General features: G+C 43.7%; 1 protein-coding gene across 2 annotated transcripts in view; it reads left to right on the top strand.

Annotated features, from left to right (window-relative positions):
* Positions 1-15957, top strand: part of LOC136779962 (pleckstrin homology-like domain family B member 1) — a 29255-nt gene that overhangs the window by 9332 nt on the left and 3966 nt on the right. Inside the window, exons 2-10 of one of the 2 annotated variants that reach the window (XM_066737949.1) lie at positions 3396-3527; positions 6545-6718; positions 6965-8177; positions 8278-9349; positions 9573-9946; positions 10020-10170; positions 10289-10514; positions 10611-10776; positions 13775-13904. In XM_066737949.1, coding sequence (XP_066594046.1) covers positions 3398-3527; positions 6545-6718; positions 6965-8177; positions 8278-9349; positions 9573-9946; positions 10020-10170; positions 10289-10514; positions 10611-10776; positions 13775-13904 — 3636 coding nt within the window. In that variant the 5' untranslated portion in view covers positions 3396-3397. The remainder of the gene's footprint in view (positions 1-3395; positions 3528-6544; positions 6719-6964; positions 8178-8277; positions 9350-9572; positions 9947-10019; positions 10171-10288; positions 10515-10610; positions 10777-13774; positions 13905-15957) is intronic. The other variant, XM_066737959.1, reaches the window with a different exon arrangement.

The raw sequence follows: 15957 nt of genomic DNA on the forward strand, positions 1-15957 counted from the left end.
TTTTTATCCCCCCCCCCCCTCCCTCTTTCTCTTCACACCCGATCATCATATATATCGTCGTCATATCTTTATATACCTACCCATCGCTCGTCTCACAACTTCTCTCTTGTGGAATTTCACAAAAAATTCCGTTTGCTAAAACACCTCCGGTAATTAACGAGCGAGGAATCGATCATAAAGCACACTGACCTATTATCACAAGACCGTAGGAAAGCTATCATTGTTTCTTTCGATCATAAGTTAGACTAATTTTCAGACATTAATTAGCAATGCTATAAAAAATTCAATTTGTTATTCCTCCCAGCCACTGGAGAGTTATTTTGAAAGCTCCGAACGAATGGGTAGAAAAATTGGTCGAAATACGTATATATATATATATATATATGTATATACAGATTGCTCGAGCGAGTCGTTGGAATGCACGAGATAAGATACGAGCATTTGTCGCAAATCGATAAGTCTGAATGCGAGAGACGACCGGGACGAGACGAGACGATCGTCGCGAGGTTAATTTCTCACTAAATTTCGAACGATGAAAGGGCCTCGATCAATGAACCAGGAGTCTTGGAATAACAAGCACGACTTCTGAGAGGTTGGATAATCGGAAACGCGAGGAGAAGAAATATAAACTGAGCGCGCTAAAGTTTATTCCGACTGGAATAGGCGTGCGTGCGCGCATATATACCGAGTGAGACCAGTTTAAAATTCACCGGCATTCGGCCGTGATAAAAAATTATTAGCACTTTGGCAATAAAGTTTCGAGCTTGTAAAATGCCACGATTCGCTTTACGCTCGCGTTCGAAATATCCACTCTTTTTCTCTATTATACTCTCACGCACATGTATTATATATATATAGGCCAATGAAGTAGAAGCAGCCGCATGCATGTGTTTAAAGATTCACTGGAATAGGCGAGGTAAGTCAAAGTTAAGTGGCGAGGAAAATCCTTCGGTATAACTTACTTACCGTTGGCCTTGAATCGCTAAAAAATGTCGCGAGCAGGTGAACAAAGCCTGAAATGTGGCTCGATCGCTAAATGCAAATAGCAAACTGTGAAAATCCAGTTGAGCGAGAATCCTCGGGCCCCTCGGCCGTTTAATTCGAGCCTCGAGATTACCAAATGGTGATTCTCCACTTCTCTCTCTCTCTCTCTCTCTCTCTCTAACAAAATGAAAATCTTCTGCAATGCCATGCACACGATATCAATAATTGTCGAGAATTCTAATCTGATATATATTTTACGCATATATAAATCATAGTACATGCTACACAGAGAGAAATACATCATTGACAAGCCGCGTACGCAATGCATTACTGACTCGTTTGCAATAATTATGCAGCTGGTTTACTTAACAGCTGCACGCAATGAATTATGCATGCATCGGCATTTCAACTGCTGAATAAAAGGAAGAAGAAAGGAGAAAAAATGGGAAGAGCGGCTTGGTTGGAAAGCGAAATTTTGCGGTTAATGCAGCAAATATTGCCATGCGGAAAGTCTGCATTGGTGCGTGCCGCTGCATGCGCTTTATAGGGTTGTTCATCCCGTGCGAATCATCTTAACGAGTTGAAACAACTTTAATTAAGCGCGTTAAGCTAGGCCCGGCCCCCTGAACCTTGCCTATCGTCGTCGCAGCGACGCTACACAAGAAAATATCCTCCGTTCCACGCGAATATCATCCACAGCTATATACTACATGTGTGTGTATGGAAATATATATGAAATTGGTGTTTGCCCGCGAGAAGAAGAAATTACGGTCGGTCGCGAGTTTCCCAATGAGAGAAAGAGACTCTTCTCTCGATCGAAACAAATACTGTCAGAGCGAGTTGCGTTGCTCGAATCTCATAGCACAATATCCTTGACCCACGATGGAGAGCGCAGAGAGCTTCGATTCGGAATTTTTCAATTTGTCACGCACAAGCTCGGATTTCATTGGCCGGCTGTAACTCAAGTCGTGGCGTGGCAAAGTCAACTGGGAGCCTCGTTGTAATCTGCGCAGCTTTACGAGAGAGCAGTCTCGTTAATCACTGGGCCCGATACAGTTACAAGCTCTCTATATACACGTCTATAAGCGCGCAGCTCCAAATACGTAGAAAGCACGCTGCACGCTGCACGCTTTCTAGCCTCCGTCCGTCCGATCGACGTTCAAATATCGATCCTTGCGCTTCGATTGATTTACGATAGCGTTATTTGTTTATTTACTCGACGTTTTTTCCCTCTCGCCGGGGCTAAAGAAATACCGCTGGATACTGTGTAATTATAAGCTGCGAGAAAAAAATTGGTGCCAAATGTATGCATGTATGTACCGAAGGAGAGATCGCGTATATATTGGAATGCGTGTTTCCAAGGGTGTTTCTTTACATAATATGGGATTAAGAATAAAGAGTTTCGATGTGTCCCGAATGCGAGTCGATGGTGGACGCTGGAATGCGAAAAAAGTATTAAAGGTGGGTCGCGCGCGCAAGGTGGGGAGGGGGGGAGGGGGGATTTTTGTCTCACGCGGATCGTGAGCTGGTGGATGATACGCGAAGGCGCGCAGTACCGTCCGTGTGCGTACGCCTACTAATTTATCGTGACCCATGACTCCGGGACGAGGGCTCGCTGGGGCAAGAAAAACGAGCAAAAAGAGCCACGCTCGCTCGCTACGAAGAAGAAGACCGGTTCTCGCTTCTTCGCTTTCGATCTTTGCTCACTTTTTTCGGCCGATCCCGCAGTCACCGGAAAATCCCATCGATCTCTCGCTACCCATTCCGCTTCCTCCGCATGCATGATCCACGTAGGTACGCTCTGCGACAAATTTCACCCCCTCCCCTCGTTCCACCAATTTTCTCTCTCTCTCTCTCTCGCTCAAACGCACGCCGTGCACACAACTATATTTTCACGAAAATCGTGAAACGTATAGGTTTTTCCAGCACGAATTAACGGAGCAATTTGCTCATTAACCCAAATTACTTGGAAATCGATGGGATAAGTGGAAGTGCTCGAGGTAAATAGTGGAGGGATTTTTTATTCGACGTCTCCCCTCCTCCGGATGACGTCATCGGCTCGACGGCCGTACGTATATACGTACGTCGCGCCGAGAGCGTTCTAACGAAACAATGAGAAACCTTATACAGGAGTGATTAAAACATCGTAAAGATAAGGTCGTCGCCGAGATAAAAATCTTGAGAACGATCTGTATAATCGGCCGTATATGCGGAGATGCGAGGAATGCGCGTTGTATTCGCCACTATGAGGATAACGACGGGATATATGGTGCAGCAGTGGCCGGGAGGATGAGAACCGTGGCAAACATTTATGCGGCTCGCCTCTCTCTCTCTCTCTCTCTCTCTCTCTTTCCCCTTTGTTTTTGTTTTTTTCTTTCACTCCTCAATTGGAACCTTTTTGGTTTTTCCAGGCATGGCGGCCGCGGGTTTGGAGGTTCACGAGGCTGGCAGGGCTCTTCGCGTGCAAACGGAAACTCCGCATCTCGTTTCTATGGGAAGCGGTCGTCTCTCGACTGCGGTGACCTTGCATCCTCTGCCCGAAGGTAAAGTGCAACTCACTCGCCTCCTCTCTTCAGCCTCCCAATCTGCCTGCCTTTTCCGCCATTTTTTCACTTTTTCACTTTTTTCATACCTAGACGCCATACTCCCTCGCTATCTCCTCTCATGCGAAGCATTTCTTTTTTCGCACGATAAATATCGACTTTGCCATCGTTCTCGTTCATCATACTTTTCTTTTTCCTCGATTTTCCAGAAAAACTCGATATATCATCGGATGGTTTGTTTCTCTTCTTTTTTCTCGGCGAATCAACTGCTCGGATGTTTGGAACCAGCTAATATGTTTATCTCAATTGATTTTATTACCAAGAAGGTCTTTTCCCCTTGGGGCACCGCTCGAAGGCGATAAAGCAGAAACTAGCGAACGCAGACGTTACCGTCGTCGAACGGTCGTTCAAACTGATGACGTTGACCAAACCAAACCGAGTCGGTATATGTATACCTATGGTAGCGAATTAACGAGCTATTGCCTTATCTTCCTACGGGTCGTGCCTCAAACTTGTACATATAGTTTCATTCGATAAATTTACCATGTAAAAAAAGCACAAATCTTTTAGAAATTTTCTTCTTAATAAAACTAGCAGAATTTTTAATTAACATTTTAAAAACAATAAGATGGTATAATAAACGGAGAATTACGATTATAGATGGAAATTTCGTGGAATCATAAGCTAAAATAGTGTCGATCGTTCCGGGAAAAGGGAGCCGCATTCCGAGCTACCCCGCGGAAAGATTCACTTTTAAAAATACCGTTTCAAGCAGTGGGAACGTGAAACTCGAAGCAACACGTGCATTTGGAGCGTCCAAAAAGCGGAAGTGGAGAACGCTTAAATAATAGTCGCCATTGTGGCACTGGGAGTCACGTGACGCGACTCGGAGCAAAGAAGAAAATGTCTCGTCGATCGGTAGGAGAAACGGGATTTTATGGTCGATACATATATGGGGGAATCTTTCCAATTGGATTTGGCAAAATATAGTGGATTTTTCGTTATTCCGTAAGACTACTAGCATTTGATAAATTCCACGGAGATTTTCAGAAAGATTTTGTCACGCGAGTCGTTGGTTCGCGGAATTCGCCAGGGTATTCACGCACACCGATGCATAAATTGCTGGGGCATGGGGTATGGGTATATATAAATGGCGTAAAGCGAAGCTACGAGGGAGAGAGGGCAGAGGACACTAACCCAAGAGAGTGACGGTGCCTCATAAGCACCAAGCTTAAATATAGTCACTGCACTGCACAGTGCACGCCCAGCACAATATAAATTATTGCCAGCCAGACCGCAAACTCCGCTTTAAGCCACATTTTTTTCCTCCCGAACGAAATCCCCACCCCTTATATACTAGTCCTCTTTCTCTCCCTATCCTAAAAATAATTGCTTTCCCATGCATGCATGCACTTTTCTCCCAAAGCACGCACAACACGTAGCATATTTGCGATAAAACATTAACTTGAAAAAATACCCTATAGCTCCCGAAATTATCATTTTTCCAATGATCGATATAAAGTTCTGCATTTTACGATAAAGGAAAGGGGGAGGAGGGGGTCAATCAACGGGGGGAGAATTCCCCGGTGCATTTCCAAAAAGACTGAAAATTCACGGGAACGCGCCAAAACTAAATATAAACTCTCGGTCCTTTGTAGAATGTAGGGAGGGATTTACAGGCTTCCCGGCAGAAGCGAGCGAGCGAGCGAGTGAGCGCGCCTTTGCTCCCAGTTATTTCGCAGCTGGAAAATAATTCTCGAGACACGCACACTCGTCATCGAATTTTATAATCGACTGCCGAACGAATCAATAAGGAAAATAAACCGATTGCAAAAGTCGTGTGAAACGAAAACACGAATTTCGCGAGTTCTGCATTAGTGTTTGGTGTACCGAGATAAACAGGAAGAGAGAGGGAGAAATGAGATCGTGAGAGGAATTCGACAATTAACGATCAACGACTGAATAGAATGCTCGGAGTCACTGAACAAACTCTGTGATTACTATCGGTAAATTGAATTGGGTGCATGATTGGGGTCGTTGTGTTCGGTGATTAGAATCGGCCAGCAAATTCAATAATCTTGATCAGTAAACAAGCGCGTTAATTATGAATTAATTAATAAATTTTACAATTGGAGTCGCGCGCATCGTGCATCAGACTTAATCCCACCAGCAGGGCTTAATTCTTTCATCCATCCAACTATGCATCTCGGTGCATGGATTTGGATAAGCGGACCATGCAAATAAAATAAACATTTCTTTTTTTTTTACGATACGTCGAGGTCTGGTGTGTGTATGCGTGCGCGTGTGTGTGTGTGTGCGTGTGTATAGGGTGATCGTAGGCTTACGCAATGCGAGAAAAAGGCTACGCGGAAATTATTTTCGGTGAAAGCAATAAACGCGAGATGGTCCTTTGGCAAGACAACGAGCGATGCGCGACGCGCGACGCGACGAGTCGTGAGTAAAACGTGGCCCCGCCCGGTGCCTGACCATTCACTTCTTCGGAAATGTCGTAATCCAGACTCGCGCAGCTTCCAGATTTCCCCTCCGTGACCTGCTCGCTTCTTTGTAAAAATAGACAAATATTAGTCCAAGGGAGAAAAGTAAATAGTGACTTTTCGCGTAAATCGTTTCATTTAGCCCTGGGTCAGTGGCCTGGCAAACAACAACAAGTTCCCGGGTTCCATAACCGACGTTCTAATTGGTCAATTGGCCAAACGTTTCAGCAAACTGCACCAACTCAACAACCACCCACGATCACCATTTAAACACTATATGCATATATACGCTATAGATATGCTACACTATTTTTAACAATTCATAATGAAGACATTTCACTTGTTCCCTATACTACACACTAACAATAATTTATTAATTAATCGTTCTTTCAAATTATATTATACTTGTAATTACCATAATCTTAATTACATTCAATGAATCGATTTAGTTCGGTGCATACAGTGAGTGTATTTGAGAAAGGATCGAGGCTGCATAGATTACAGGAAAAATTGTTTTTGCAGGCAGGGTCACACTGGGATCCAGCAGGGATGCTGATATTCCGATCGTGGGGACCGGAGTAGAGGGCATCCATTGCACGATCGAGAACAATAACGGCACGGTAACTCTCTACCCCATAAATGGTAGCACCGCGATCGATGGTGTCCCCATAAATTCATCAGTGAGACTCGCCCAAGGTAATACGGTCCTTGCTCTACTTAATAATTTTCCCACAAAGGAATTATTTTAAAATATCAAGTATATATAGATATATCTGAAAGTTTGGACTGTGCGCCATAGATTATACATATATAAAAGACTGCGAAGAGAAAGAATTTGTGTAGCGTACGTTGTTTTTCGAAAGACATGGCAACTATATATATATATATATATAAGAGGAGCATAAACGATGAAGAATGAAATATAGGATACACGTGTTTTAGGTTGCATGCTGTCGATGGGAAGATCGAATTACATGCGATTCAATAATCCGGCAGAAGCGAAGCAGCTGCGTTTGGTGTTGCCACACTCGAGAATATCGATGGCTCCGATCAGCTTCAACGCGTCGGAGGGCCCGCAGGAGAACGTCCATCTGGAGCGAAAACCACCTGTGGCCCCCCGGAAGTCACCGAGGAATTCCTGCTCGGACGACGAGATTGGTTTCCTCGGCAAACTCACGAAATTCGAGATGCTGGCCAAGCAAAATCGAGCCAACTGCGTGTCACCGAAAGTTTTCCCAGCTGGCGGCCTCACCGCCAACGTTCCCGCCGATCAGATCCTCGGACACTCAAGGTCATCGAGTTTGGCATCGCTCAAGCCATCCAGCGCGGCCTCGCCCTTGCAAAATCTGACGAACCTCGAGAGGAGTCGCTCGAACACGCCCAGTTTCCTCAACGGCGGCTCCAATCACGCCACTTCCGCTGAACTCGACGAACCTCGCGGGACTCCCTGCAGCAGATCCAACACTCCTAATTTGCCTTATCAGACGTCCACGCCCAATCAGCTTCAGCTTTACTCCAGCGCGGAGACTTATCTCAAGACGTACAAGCCCTACTATCGTGATAACAATGAGAACAGAAGAATCTCGCCGAATTTTCTGCTGCCGAGCAAGAACACTTCCGGTTCCGATCTCATGTCTCGCAGCCTGGTCTGCCAAAAGTCCTCCCATCTCGATGACCTTGGGCCGGTCGACATGAGTCAGAGCCTGATAGTGACCAAAACCACCACAACGGAGTTTCTGCAGCTGGAGAAGTTTGGCTCCAGTCCCAATACTCGCGATGCTTCGGTCACGTCGGCAGCGATGAGTCCCGCTGGACAGAATCTGCCGCTCGGCTCCAACGGGAGAAGGATACAACCACCGAGTCCCGCGTTCAATCGGAATCCCAAGTACGTGGAGCAGAAGAGAAATTTCGTCAGGGTGAAGAGTCCAACCCCGAGTGTGGGCAGTGGATGCTCCGTGGAGGAGCTTAGGGAGAGGCAGGTTGGAGCCGAGAATAAGAGGAGGGAGACGGAGATGAAGAGGAAACAGGCGCAGGAGGAGAGAATGCGAGAGCAGGAAGTCGAGAGGCTGGAGAAAATGAGACTGGAGGAAATACTTGCTATGTGCGCTGAATACGAGAGGCAGAGCACCGTTGATAAACCGAGACAACCCAACAGGTAACCTCCATAAATTCCTATTTTATTTCAAACAAGGATTCTTCTTTCCTTCCATAAAATATTTGGACATTGCGTCTAACTCGTAACGTAATTTTTGCAGGATCATAACCAACGGATCTTTGCCAAGGGATAAGAGAGTTGGCTACAGCTCACCGTACGAAAGTCCAAAAAGTCCATCGAAGAATCAGCCATACTTCTCGTTCGAGGCCACGAAACAAAATGGGAATTCAGTCTCTTACGAAAACGTTTGCGTTCAAAGCTCGTCTGTCAGTCTGCAGAATGGAAACTTGCAAAATCGAAGAGATCAATCTGGCCAAGAGCAAGAAATCTCGTCGAGCAGCAATCCGTCGTCAAAGTGGCCGAGCAGCAGCGAGCAATTCTTTTCAGCCTCGATTTCCCAAGTGAGAAGCTCCAATTATGAAAACGTCAAGGTCGACTCCAGTGCCAGTAATAGCAGTAGTATTATGAAAAAAATGGCTGAGACTAGGAATGATATTTTGGACGATAATAGCTCAAGCTTTGGTACCATCCAATTGAACGGTACAAGAATCAATGCGAATAGTGGAAATTACGAAAATTTCGTGCCAGTCAATGCTAATTCTTCCCAGGTGAATTCTGCAAACGTTACACCTTACAAAGCTCTGCAAAACGGTTCTCCAAACGCGAGTCAACGGTCCAGCTATCACAACGAGGAGGATTCTGGCAGTGGGCAGGGCGTTAAGACACAGAATAGCTGTGAGAATTGCGAGAGTTTCGTATTGACGAATGGCAAGGTTAGCGTTTACGAAAACGTCGTGATTGCTTCTGCAGCGGAACAGAACAACAAGAGTCATTCGACGCCAAAGACAAATGGACAACTGAGCAACTCTTGCGAAGTAATTGAGAATAAATTGGCCATTTCCAATGATGATCTTTTGGAGGTCATCGAGGAGCTATCAATGTTATCGAAGCCAAAGGACCATTGTACCCCGAAGAGGAACAATAGCGAAAAAGATAATGCGAAATCGAACGAAGCCAAGGCTGATAAGGAGAAAAGAGAGATGGAAGAGGAGGGGAAAAAGAAATACATTGAATTCCTGCAGAATGAAAAGCTTCATATTCTCAGCAACATGGACGCCTTGAAGAGAAGCGTGGCTGACATAGAGATACAAGAGGAGGAGATAAGCAGAGAAGTATTGAAAAGATATTACGTCATTTCCTTATCCACAATGACCAATTCAATATTTGATTACCATATTGCATTTTGGACTCGGATAAGATTGCTCGATGCTTTACTTCCACCCCCTCCCTCCCCTCCCCCCATCTACCTATTGTTTTTACGCACTATTATCTATTACCCATGGTTAACACGACGAATAAGTGTTTATTTATATTTCAAATAACGATTTTTTCCAGCTGGAGCTCGAGAAGGCGCTGATTTCAGCGGAATACGAATCGGAGTCACTGAAACTTACGCAGGACGAGGGTGAAAAGATCAGGGTGCAGATGAAGATAAACGAATTAGAGAGGGAAATGTCGAACGACACCAAAACACAGGCGGATGCACAGACAAAAGCCAAACTGAGAGTCCAAGATTCTCAGCAAACTTGCGACATGCTCGAAGAGGAGTTGGCGAGGTGCGATGAAGAGTTTCGACGAAAGGAATTGTCGGAGAAATTGTTCGCGGAACAAGAAATCCTTGACGCCGAGAGAAAATCTTTCGAAGATCTCGAGTTTCACCATTTGGAGGAGGAGGCCAGAAAACTGGCTACCAGGGAGGAGCTTCAAAGGTATTACGTAGCGATAATTAACATTTTCCATCGACCAACATTATAAATCTCATCCAATACAATCTTTTGGCAGATATCTGAGTGAGTTGACCAATAGGATTGAAAGCAGAAAAATACAACTCAGTCATTTAGAGTCTCAGGGCACAGAAGCTACAAGTACAGCAACCAAAGATGCGAAAAGTTTGGAAAGACAAAAATTGGGTCATTTGAAGAGGTTGGAAGAAGTAAGTAGAATTAATCGTTATAAATAATGGGCGAGCGGAGCACTTTATTTACTATTATTGTTATTATTATTATATAGAGAGAATATTCTTTATTAAATTCCAATGATTTGAATTACAGGGTAGAAACAGATTACGCGCGATCAACGATGAGCTGGATAGCTTGGCACAAAACACAATGGAAAGATCCGAGGAGAAAAGATCACCCAGCAGGGAAGACTTCGATAGGATCTCTAGGGTAACGAATGATTCGCCAATTGTAAACAATCAAGGCAGCTTGGGAAGAAAGACTATCGAGTCTCTCAAAGAAATTGAGAGAAATCGACAGCTTCATTTAGCCAAACAAGGTGAAAAAACTACTCAAGGTTCACGCTAAGAAATTTAAAAACACCGAAAGGCATTGCTACTTCAATCGAGCATTGTTTATTCTTTATAATCTTTAGGAAGCCAAGTCATTTCCGAGGAAAGAAGAAGGGTCGAGGAGCTAAAGAGGAGAGTACAGGACGAAGTAAGGTCACAGTGGGAGGAGAGAAAAATGAATTGCACATCTTTCAATAGTGTAGAATCAGGCGAGGAATCCTCCAGTTATTCAACAGGACCGACTGAAAGGTCAGTCCCCGTTTGTTTAAGCATCGTTTACGCCGAACACCAGCTCGAAAACTCAATCCCATCCCAAATAAGTACTCCACGCTTTTTTCACCATCCTTTACGCGATATAAGAGGAGAAAAGCAAATTAGAAATTCAATTCTGCCCCCAGTAAATATTCGCCATTCCTTCCACCATAATTTATGCAATTCAGGCAAGAACGAGTTGGAAAACTCTGGGATATCCCAAACGAAATATTCGCTTATTTTTTCATTCCTCCAATCCCCCACTCTTCCTTCCTCTCTCGCTTCGCTATAAGAAAGGATAGACTATTCGAAAATGGCGCTGCGTTTGCATTATCAATGACCATTAAACATTTCAGTTCCTGCTTCATAAGTGTTTAGAAAATGTATTCCACGCGCGTCTTCGTAACGGACTTTGCGACGATGCTTCCAGTACACCTTGAACATTATTCTCGCGCTATACTGGTTTTAGCTTCGCGTCACAAAAGCCACCGTTAAAATTAGCAGAAATTAAGTCGTCTAATTAAGCTGGTTTATGAAATTTATCAAATCCAGAGCGTATGCGGTATAGCTTTGAAGAGAGAGAGAGAAGAAACGAAGAAGTGGAGATTTTTTAGTGAAGGAATTTTGGAGTAGAGTTTTGGTGGTGAAATTAAAGAGTGGGAGGAGGGGGAATTTGCATGTCATATTAATATTGTGACGGAGTGTGATTGGTTGGTAGTGGTGAACGGGTATACGAAAGCCCATTTAAGTCTTTCCTCGTTAAGTTTGCCTTGGAAAACGTCGTGGTCTGTGTCGGTAGCGAGGAGGCGAGGAGGGAGAGGAATAGGAGGGGAGGAGCGCGGGAGATGGTGAGTTTGACGAAACTGGAATCCAGCGAGGAGTAAAAGTGTGTTAAAGGAGGCTGCAGCCTTGGGGGATCCGGATTGGCGGAGTGGAAAACGGTTCCTACCTAGGTAACGTCAGCGGTGCTCGTCCAGAACAGACTGTGTCACCTTCTGCCTTTTATCAGTCGGTTTTATTGTCGTCTCGACTGGCGCAGCGTGTACCGGTTGATAAGTAGGACGATACCAGCTGATAGCGTATCTCCATGGCCTGTTGTTACGCGCCTTAACGCCTCATCGACTCGCGTTTCTCGTTAGTTACAACGTCGAGTCGTACGACGAGAAAAAACCAGCCAGCCCAGTAGAATAAATTAACATAATTGCGTCACGTATGACGTTACGTCGCGCTCATCCCCTCTACCACAGTGCTCCGAAGACCCGCAAAACACGCGAAATAACAAGGAAAATTCCTGCTTTCCCATCGCCGGCCAACCTAATTTATAAACGCCGTTATTTTACCGAAAACAATATTGTGCACGGTGCGAGAAAGTGCTCTCGAATCTCCAGTGGATTTTTATGCTTTAAATAGAAGATTATACGTATTTACTCGTACATTTTTCCCTCTTTCGTTTCACCTGTTTCTCTCTCTCTCTCTCTCTCTCTCTCTCTCTCTTTCTCTCTCTACATATATATGTATGAAGGAGGCACAGAATTAAGGAGAGTAGAGTGCATCGACCGATAGTCGAGATAAAAGTGTTTGGAAAAAAATGCCATGAGACAGTTGGATAAATCATAATACAAATATGTGCGTGGGTGCTCTTTAAAAAAAATACTGCAAGAATCGTGAAAAAAAAGTGGGTGGATGGATTGGAGCGCTAAGTGGGGTTTGGTGACTTTGAGAGACAGTGCATTTAATAATAGGTGGAGAAGATATTAAGGATGGGAATGAATCCACGTGAGTTTGGGGAATTTATGAGGAGCGAGGCGAGATTGCAGGGTTGCAATTTCGTCACCCTCCTGACCAGCAACAAATGTTATCTCAGCGTAAAGGATTGGCTCTGCCAAAATTGTTTTCGTCCATTGCGCACCAGGACTCGCACCCTCTGTCGACGCTGCTCGTGAGTTTTCATCCTCGTCAACAAACTTCCTGCCAGCTGGCTATTATCTGTTCTCAACAACTGCAAACTCCATTGCTGAATTTACCCAGTCTGTTGCACCTAGGAAATTCAAAATCCACTCCCAACACCTTGCCAATATATCTGTACCAGCTCAAACTAAAAACCAAACTTTAACGTCCCTCGTGCATATCAATCGACCGACTGAAACTCTTCGAAATAATTCCTGCAGGCAATCTTGCTAAACGAATTATCCTCTTGGTTCTAGCTACTATCCTGCACCAATGCCAATACTCCATTAATTTTATTATTTTGCTACATGTGCTAATCTAAATCTGATTTTTGCATATATTGTGCAAATAAATATATTATTACAATAATTAATATATCAGAGGGGTTTTCTCACTTAACATTTGGCGAAGATGTTCGATTGGAAAGTTGATTGGTAAATTGTTGCTTCATTGGCAGCTGTGGGTCAGATCTTTTTGTGCTTATTGTGATTTAATAATACCTTCTCCCACTGACTGCTCGCTCCTAATATTCTTTCGTTGATTGGAGTAACCTCAGTTGTTCTCGCATTAGGTGATAAGCAACAGCGCCATTGTACATTCTTAAGTTGGCTCCTCTCTCATTCATCGGAGGTGATAAGATATCAAATTGATTGTAATTATATATATGTATAACCATTGTAATTATGAATCATATAACTATATATATACCCAGCTCCAATAAACCTGATTCATCGTTAAGCAAGAATCCCTGTATCACGTACACTCACAACCATGCATCTTTTATTGAAAAATCCCAAAGACAATCTCTGTGCTCCTCCTCTCCTGTATAGCTTTAAAAACTCGTGTATATTTGCTGCATTCCAGTGTCTTCTTCGAGCCTTTGTTCTGAAATTAGTTGACTGATAGATATAGAAGGATTTACTGGCGACATCGTTACGTCATTGGGGGGATGTTTGGTTCTTTGTCGAACTCCTAAGCGCGGAGACCTTCGGATTCGGGGGAATAAAATTAGAATGAAAAAGTTTAATAGTCCATCATCTGTTTTCAGTGGCAGCGGCAGCAGCGACGGCGCCGAAGGTAGCAACAACGAGAAATTATCCCCGAGCAAACTTTCGGAGCTAACATCACCCAGCCCTGGACCATCGACCAATTCTTACAGCCTCTTGCCCAATGATGCTGTGAGTATTCTTCCCTCTATATAGGATTATCAAAATTCTCGCTTCTTTTCAAGGGGGAATAAGAGAAGGATAGTAGGAACAAAAAGCTCAAAGTCATGGTGGTCGATCGTTATATAGGAGTCTCATAGCCTGTCAATCGATCTTCAATAATCAGATAATGATATCGAAGCTTTCGAAAGAAATAGAGAGAGAGAAAAAACAAACAAAAAAGAAATTAATCTATTATAAAAGCTCCGAACGGAGAGAAAGTTTTTCCCCATCGTTAAATATATATCGTATTCCGAAAATGAGTGGTTTTCTCATGTTTAGAAATTCTGGTCTCTTTGCGTAGTCGAGGCATCATGGTTGCACGTATCTTAGCTTATATACTACAGCGTATACGTAGTTTATCTATTTTGGTCGTGTAATTTTAACGCGCACCTGTTTGAGAGAGAACGTGACACTGTGTTCTTTCCTCGACTGAAAACAGACTTTCAAGCTCGAGCAATAACTTTTTCTCGAGCAGCATTACGAGTTAGACTACTGCTAGTCGCTCTCAATTTCTTTGCCCCCTCCTTCGCGCTCTAGCTGCCTCCGCCCCCCCCCCCTCCCCCTGCTGTGCTCCAAGTAAACCGACGAGGATTTGATTAAAATTAATGAACCAGTCGGAGGCCGAATCGAAATTAGAGTAAAATCATCCTGGAGCCAAAAGTTTTGCGAATCTAACGAGTATATCTGGCTAAACGGAATGTCGTAGGATCGTCGATGCGACACGCGTTATTGTAACAGACACGTTTGGTCCATCCCGAAGGTGATTATAATCATTTACTACAAGATTTTCCTATATTGATGGCGAATTTTTTAATTTCTCTTTTTTTAGCTCAACATCGGCATGTTGTAAACTGAGAGCGTTAATTTCAGTAATTCCCGGCAAATGACTGTACTGTACCGGACAGTCCCTTCGACCCAACCATTCAATGATTCAATGATTTCATCCGGAGCCGCGAACAGCTTCACATCTGCCAACAGCTTGAAGACAGATGCTCGGCTTCTCGCCGTGCATCATTCAAACTGTAAATTAACGGAGCAAGGTCTTGAGAACCACCGAATCATTCATAAATCATTAAGCTGGCAACACGCTCTTAAGGCGAACTCGACAATTTATTATACTTACCGACCGTTGGTAAAATTCTCATGAAATCCTCGATGTTACGAATGATCAGCACAGTATATGCATGCATATATATATTTTCAATTATTCTATTCGTCATCGCGAGCTTAAGCAATGTGTAAAGTTGTTTCTCCGCTTTATTGTAATTCCAGAGAAAATTAGTGAAACGTAAAAGCTTTCTTGATGCGTCAGGCGAAATTTGGATGACTGTCGAGCAAATACGATACATTGTAACGTAAACCGTATTCCCTGGTAGATGTATCTTGATACTAGAGATTTCTCGCCAGTTTGCGTTCACCAGCTCGCTCGAAATGTTTACTTACCCGGAACTCGTCAACTTTAATGCTCAACTTGTGAAATCTGCGCTTTCTGCCATCGATTACAACTTCGAGGAATGATCGACGTTCCCAGTTCCCGGTTCCCACCTCGAGCGAGAAAAATATCTTAAAGATATTCTCGTACCCTTTAAATTTCAGCTTAGAAATTCAGAAACAATTCTTTTCGCTCTTTTGCCCCTTGCCAGAATTTATCTTTCAATCTTTTCATCCAATTTTATTCGATAAGATGGAAGCTGTATTACATTTATAAATTTGTATAATTTATTCTACAGAATTATACATATAGATATATATATCGCTAATTCGCGCTCAGTCGAGTCAACTGCAAGTAATATATTCATGAAGAAGACCGAGGAGGCTTCATTCTCGAGGAGAGTTTTCAAATTGAACGAAGGTGATTTACGACGGCGATTTATTTGTGGAAGCAAAATGCACATTGTGCATCGATGAGGCCTTCGCGACCATTTGGAACCCGAGCTTTCGCATTGCGCAAATTTCTACAATATCTGCGGCTAGGTTTCTCCTAAATCTTGCCCCAAGAGCTAGACTCTATTCTCACCTCTCA

This window comes from Prorops nasuta, unplaced genomic scaffold, assembly GCF_024137725.1.
Source record: "Prorops nasuta isolate Cenicafe-Biocafe unplaced genomic scaffold, Cenicafe_Pnas_1.2 PNAS00002, whole genome shotgun sequence".
NCBI lineage: Eukaryota > Metazoa > Arthropoda > Insecta > Hymenoptera > Bethylidae > Prorops > Prorops nasuta.